The sequence below is a fragment of the Malania oleifera genome, chromosome 1 (assembly GCF_029873635.1).
Source record: "Malania oleifera isolate guangnan ecotype guangnan chromosome 1, ASM2987363v1, whole genome shotgun sequence".
Taxonomy (NCBI): domain Eukaryota; kingdom Viridiplantae; phylum Streptophyta; class Magnoliopsida; order Santalales; family Ximeniaceae; genus Malania; species Malania oleifera.
The window spans coordinates 119,537,921-119,545,069 of record NC_080417.1 but is presented as its reverse complement, the minus strand read 5'-3'; the positions used below and the strand labels follow the sequence as shown (position 1 = coordinate 119,545,069).

General features: G+C 35.3%; 1 protein-coding gene across 1 annotated transcript; it reads left to right on the top strand.

The window, feature by feature from the left end:
- The first annotated feature begins 5,684 nt into the window (after positions 1-5,684).
- On the top strand, positions 5,685-6,685 carry LOC131160481 (short chain aldehyde dehydrogenase 1-like). The gene is made up of 2 exons (XM_058116205.1): positions 5,685-5,728; positions 5,887-6,685. The coding sequence occupies exons 1-2, from the start codon at positions 5,685-5,687 to the stop codon at positions 6,683-6,685; spliced, it is 843 nt and encodes a 280-aa protein (XP_057972188.1).
- The last annotated feature ends 464 nt before the right edge of the window (positions 6,686-7,149 follow it).

The window sequence follows — 7,149 nt, the reverse complement described above, 5'->3', positions numbered from 1 at the left end:
TGAATTTCCTACACTGAGAATTGCTCTGCTTTGAATAATTACTATATATTGCTATTGTTGTTACTCTTTGTCTGTCTTTTTGACTATTGCTTTCACCTGATATTCCTCCCTTCTCTAACTACTGCTCTTACTTCATATTCCTATGCATTGTGAATTTTCTCCTTATCTCTATTTATATCTGTATATGTATCTCTCTGTCCTCCTACTTCTCCTTGTGAACCTCAATTTATAGGCCTTGAGATGCATTTAATTTTCAACTACTAACCCTATATTAACTAGTAAATTCCCACCTGCCTAGTCAATTTTGACCATTTTCCCTTGTATAGGCGTGCAGGCTAGGTAGTGTTCAAAGACTCTTGTCTCCTTCTCCTTTTTTCGCGTTTATTTCTACTTTGCTGTATTTCATTTTTTGAGTTTTTCTCTGATGTATTCTTTTTTTTTTTTTTTTTGCTGTATTTTCGTTGTTGTATTTCCCATTTTTTGAATTTTTCTCTGCTGCTATATTGTATAAATCGTGTAATAATAAAAGAATTTTCTTTTGTTATATTTGGCCCCAAGACAAAATGGGGTGCCTACACTACATAACATGCAAATTTTGTAAACAAACTATCTGTGCTTGGTTAGAATTAAGAAAATCGTTATAAGTAGTTGAAGCAAAAATTATGAGAAGACAACACCTTAATAATTATTTGAAATTTCAATAGCGTAGACTCGTGTGGTACATGAAAGGTGTGTCCTTTCCTAAAAAAATAAATAAATAAAAGGAGCGCGTCGTCCACACGCCCCCTTCATCGAGCTTACCGCGAGAAGAAAAGAGCTTCCAAAAGTCTTCATCAATGTCCACCGCCATCTCCACATCTTTTTCCTGTGTAGTTGACTCCATTGTTATAAATAAGATGGTATGACGCAATTTTTGCCGTCATGTCTAGGTATAAATAGGATGGTACGTCGCAATTTGCTGTCATGTCTTGATGGTCAAGTTTAATAACTAGGACAGTATTGGAATCATCGTAATGAAGTCGAATTTATTACTTTATATTACAATACTCTCCATTCAAATTTTCGTTTCACTCCTTTTCTACCACATTACATTTTACAAACCAAACATACATGATGTTGATATTAAATAATAAAACACAATAAAATCTTTTATTTATTTATTTTGTCAACAGATGGCTCACACTGAAGTTGATTACCAAATGAGAGACAAAGTTGAAAAAAAAAAAGTAAAAGTAATTGGCACGGTCACCGACTCACCACAATCTACTTCTCCAATTAGTCCACCAAAAAATATCCCCATTAAGGTGCTTAAAAAGGTGAATTATTTATCCAAGTCCAATAACAAGTACATTTTTATGCAAAAAAATATGTTCCCGTTAAACAGGGCTAAACTAATTAAAAATCCTTAAGCATTATTGAAGTATGTACAGTATATATATATATATATAAAAGAAAAAGATATGCCTAGAAAAAGTGTAATTTACATGAATAGCTCGTGATACAATATTCTGACAATGTATAATGTTATTACTCAAAATGTGACATTAGTGTTCAAAATGCATGTAATGGAACAATTAAACCCTAATCTTTGTTAAGAAAAAAACACAAACAGAATAAAATTTTTTTAGAAGGTACAAACAAAATAAATCTTAACATAGAATAAACAAAACAGCTATTCACAAATATGTAATTCATTATCTAATTAAATTTCTTTTTTTAGTTGATGACCTAAGTTGCACAATGAGAAATAAATAACCATTTCCCATAGATCACACCCTCTCCCCTAAAGGTTCTAAGTGAAATCTTCCAATGTGAAACTCCCAAACTTCAACTGGACTGTCTGTTCAAGAGAGACTGTCCCAGAAAACCCGCACAAAATCAAAGCAATTACTTGCAGTCCAACCCTAGTTAGCCGGATCACTCTCCATTCAAATCCTAATTGCTTAAATAACTAACCCTAACAATTATTTGAATTCAAGCGCGCAGACTCGCGTGGTACAAGAACAAGGCCATTTCCTCTCCCTAAAAAATGCATAGAAACAGTAAGGGATCCTCGGCCACGCCTCCCTTCATGGAGTTTACTGGAGAACTTCCAAAAGCCTTCATCAAATGTACGCCACTACCTCCACGTCTAGCACCAGTTGTCATTCAACTATCTCTCCCCTCTTCTCCCAAACCCACTTCACTACATCTCTGCTTATCTCAGCTCTACCTCTCTTCCTCTTTCCCTCCCTCCCGCAGATACCCTCTCTGTCCCTCTCTCTCTCTCTCTCTTCTCTCTGTATGGAATACTGGGTACGTTCCTGTTTTAGTTTAATTTATTTTTCGACTGCAGAGGAGTATCCCAGATATAGGTTTGCTTCTGAGATTTTTGGTTTTTCCTCAATTTCTATCGGTATGAATTTGTTTGATTTTAATCTTTATGTTTGCATTCTACTTTGAAAAATGTCAAGTTGGATATGCGTTTTGATTTATTTTTCTATAGATGTTATGTGTACTTCTTAAAAATGATTATGTGGGTTGGATTTTTGCTGTGAGAGGACGAATCCCAATTGGAAGTACTGAAGGCTTGAATGCATAGTCTTTGGATTTGTGTGCTTCTGACTAGACATCCGCCTATTGCTCTGCTGATTTCTGTTTATTAGTATATTAATTAGAAGATGAATATTTCTTAAAACTATTAATATTACTTTCGGTTTGGAAATTGTCTGTGTGTATAAGAATTGGGCGATATCAGGATTTGATAGTTTATAAAGAAAAAGAATAAGTATTGTCACCATAAAATCAAATTGTAATGGTAAATTTCTATTTATTATAACATGTAATAAATAAGGAAGGACTTTCCCCAAATTTCACAAGAGGAAATGTTTATTTCTATTTGGATGGAATAATACGTGTTTTTACATGACTGACTTTTTTATAAGTTATTAATCTTTATATAATTTTTATTATATTTATATCTAATTATATTTTATTCCTAACAATAACCATTCTATGAGGTAAAGGTAGCCTGCGACAACCAGTGCTCTTAGGACAGCTGTCTGCTTTAGTGTCTTTTGTTTAATTAAGGATCAGAGGTGGTTGATAGACTGTTCTATAATTTATAGCTCATTGTGAAATTGAAGGAGCATGGATTGGAAAGACGCAGAATATTAATCAATTGTATATATATACTGTTGTATGTAGTCAAAGTGGTATGAGTTAAGTTTCACTAGTAGAACATTAAAAGCACTGTGTGATTTGTGTTAGAAAAATTATAGGCAAAGTTCATTATATTAATCCTAAGCTCCTAGTAAAGCATATTGATATGCCCTAAATATATCAACCTATAAAAGGAAGTTAAAACTTAGCAATCATTACCCAATCCAAATATTTTGGTAGGAGCAATTAGGTATAATCTAATAATGAAGGGATAGATCCACGTTAGCGCCCTAAACCTCTGGAGCGATCCACGCCCCCGCGTCATAATGATGGATCATCCCAAGGGTCAAATCTCGCCACTAAAGAAGGATAACGCAAACAAGCATAGGTAACTTACTCTTAACCTAATCTTACTGTTGTATTCAACCTTTTCGAAGCGTTCCCTTACTTAGGCATCGAAATGATCCCCCAAAGTACACCCCGGGTCCTTTAAGCCTACTTTGTTTTCATTCTTTTTAGGTCATTGAAAGTTGGAGAACAACGTCGTAAGTCATCACCACTTTTATCCCGCAACACATATAATGTAATTGTGCAATATGTAAAACACCAGCAGACAAATTAAAAAGAAAATCAAATGTTCAGTTTTTGTGGTTTTTTGAATCAGCTTAGTTATAAATGTATCCTAGGCAGGGCAAACCTCCTTAATTCATTAACGGCTGAGTCATAGCATATAGGCAAACAGACGAAAGCATGAGGATAGTAAGAACATAAAACATGAACATCAAGGCAGTCATGCCTACTAGTTATGTAGTAGATGCAAACTGTGAATTGATTATACCAGATCCGATCACTAATAACATATCTTTAAATATTCCTTTAAAAAACAAATAAATTAACCAGATTGTCTTTGGATTGTTAGAAAAGTAATGTACGTTAATTTTTAATTTTGAATAATAATTAATAAAGTAAACAAAAACTAAACGGAAAAAGGATGTGGGCAGCCTGTGAGTCACAGAACAGGCCACTGCCCTGATGGCATATTTGGGCAACAGCGGCAAAGTCTCATCCAAGATGAAACCCTAGCTCACAAAGAATCCCCCACTATTGGCATGACAACAGGGAGACATAATAAACAGCATGACCAATTTGGCCAAAAATTACATGTAAATACAATATTTGCAGAGAAGTTTGGAGGAAGAGAAGGAGTATGTTGGTTTTCTAACATAAGTTTTCCCTATGATTTGCAGTGTGTCCTATTTTATATCAAATCATGGTGCGTATTGGAAGAGGCATGTATAGATGAGAAGTCATAAGACTCTTAACCTCGATCGAAATGTGCAATTGTTGTCGAGTTTTGTTATCCTGAAAATTCAAATTTAAAATTTGAAAAAATAGTTAGGACAGAATTTAAAAACTTCTCCAACAATTTGAATTGAAAAAAGTTGAATTTTTTTGGAAAATGGGTTGTGACTTGAGTTTGGCCGAAAATCTCTCACTACCCTATTCCGAGATAGGATGGGAGTACAATCTTAGGAGTGAACGTCATGGTAACACATCAATATATGGAAGACAATAGTGCGACTGATTTTCTTGTTAAAGAAGGAGAATTGGGAAATAATGTAATTTACGAAGAACAACACCCTCTACCATGTTATCTGAAAGGTATTCTTCAGATGGATAGGTAAGGTCTCACTTCCGTTCGTCGATAGTTCAACCTTCAAGTTTTGTTTGATGAATTTTGATTTGTTTATGATTGTTTTTGAGTCTCTATCTTCCTTATTAGCTTTATTTAGTTTTGTTGTCCTATCTTACTTGGTTGCTGGTGTTGTTTTTCTAGGAGAGTTTTATTTTATTTTTCTGTAATCTCCCTTTTACTTATCTTGTAATCACGGTATTTCTCCACCAAAAATGAGGGTTCATTAATAAATAAATGGAGATGTCGCCCTCTTTTAATTAAAAACAAAAACCAAAAAACAAAAAAACCAAAAAACCAAAAAAATAAAAAAACAAAAACAAAAAAAAAAAACAATCTTCAGTGTCCGGTGGAAATATTTAAGACTAGTTTTTGGATTATTGCTGAAGGACAGTCTTTCCTTAATATAATAGATGAAAATTGGTGACAAATATTATTCTCTTGGTACTGATTGACGCGTGCTAGCAATAAACATAAATAGTTTAATATGTTTATTGTTTATATTAGTAATTTTGTTTTTAAGTATGTTTGGACTTTTTAGTTTAAATTTTGTTGCTGCTTAAGTAGTTCAATATATACAAAGATATTCCTTACTATCCAAAAACTTTTGCAAAAAGGTTCATCTAATTCCTATTGTTATTGTACTGTTATCTTTATGTTTAATAACTGAGAAAGGTACATATCCTCTATTCCTTTATCCTGTAAAATCAGTTGTAATTTTTTTTTCAATTTTGATGAACGGCTTACCCTGAATCATAATTCAAATGAGGGCAACAGCAACAATGAAGAATCTCTTAACGGAAGATATCTGATAATCTTTGTAGGTGATTTCACATCCATTTTAAGGAATATGAGTTCTGCATCTTCCGTGGTCTCTAATCCAATGACAAAACGGTAACAGAACTCGGGAACTTCTCATCTCTTCATTCCATACTGGGCAGAGTGTGGCTAGATCTTGCCTTTGTCGTTCCACCCTAGTCTAGAACAGAGCTCTTAAAGTTGAGTTTTACCACAGGGTAATTCACCTCCGTAGCTTCCAACTAATTTTGCAGGTTAGAAGGTAAGGTGGCATTGATCACTGGAGGAGCCAGTGGCATCGGTAAGAGCACAGTGAGGCTGTTTGCCAGGCATGGTGCTAAGGTTGTCATTGCTGATATCCAAGACAACCTTGGCCACTCTCTCTGCGAAAGTACTGATTCTAATGGAAATATCTCTTATGTTCACTGCAACGTGACCAGTGACTCAGACATCCAAAATGCCGTGGATATGGCCATTTCCAAGTATGGAAAGCTCGACATCATGTTCAACAATGCCGGCATCTATCCTAACTCAGCGTCAACAATCTTGGCTACTGATGATGAAGACTTTAAGAGGGTCTTTGAAGTCAATGTGTTTGGAGCATACCTGGGTGCCAAACATGCTGCAAGAGTGATGATCCCAGCCAAGAAAGGTTGCATTCTTTTCACTTCAAGCGTTACATCAGTAATAGGCAGCCTCAGCACCCCACATGCATATGTGACATGCAAGCATGCTATCGTAGGGCTTGCGAAAAACCTATGCACAGAGTTGGGACAGTATGGTATCAGAGTGAACTGCATCTCCCCATTTGCAGTTGGAACCCAACTGTTTAAAAATGCAAAGGGCTTGGATGACTGGCAGGTCGAGGAAGTAGTTTCTGCATCCACATCTTTAAAGGGGGCTGTTTTAAAGCCAGAAGATATTGCCGAGGCTGCCCTGTATCTCGGGAGTGATGAGTCAAAGTTTGTGAGTGGGATCAACCTGGTGGTTGATGGGGGTTACACTGCAACCAATCCAGTCTTCGCAATGGCAATGCAAAGCCTGTTCTCATGAACAAGTTACCATAGCATTTCTAGAATCATAAGCGTTTGGTGTAAACTAAAATGTTCAGTGTTAGTCATGTGTTCCGAGTTTGTAGCTATAGACCCATGGATAATTTGGCTATGGGAGCATTTTATTAGTTTAGTGCTATGAATAGCATAGGAGTTTGATTTTGTAGTCTGCATGGAAATACTGTAGAATGTAGATTGTCTGAATCCCATGCAACCCGATATCCATGTATGCCATGCAAGGATTTTGTGACATAAAAAGGTTCCAAGTAGCTCTTGTTGTATATGTATTTTGTGAGTGCTTTAATAAAAGTTTGTTTTGTTTTGTTTTGTTGTCCGTTTTTTTGCTTTTCCTTTCTTCCCTTTTTTTTTTTTTTTTAAACAATTTTTCTACACCGCAAATGCCTACATAGGTCCATTTATCAGTATTTGGTTGCTATTCAAGGACAACAGGGTCATGCTTGGTAG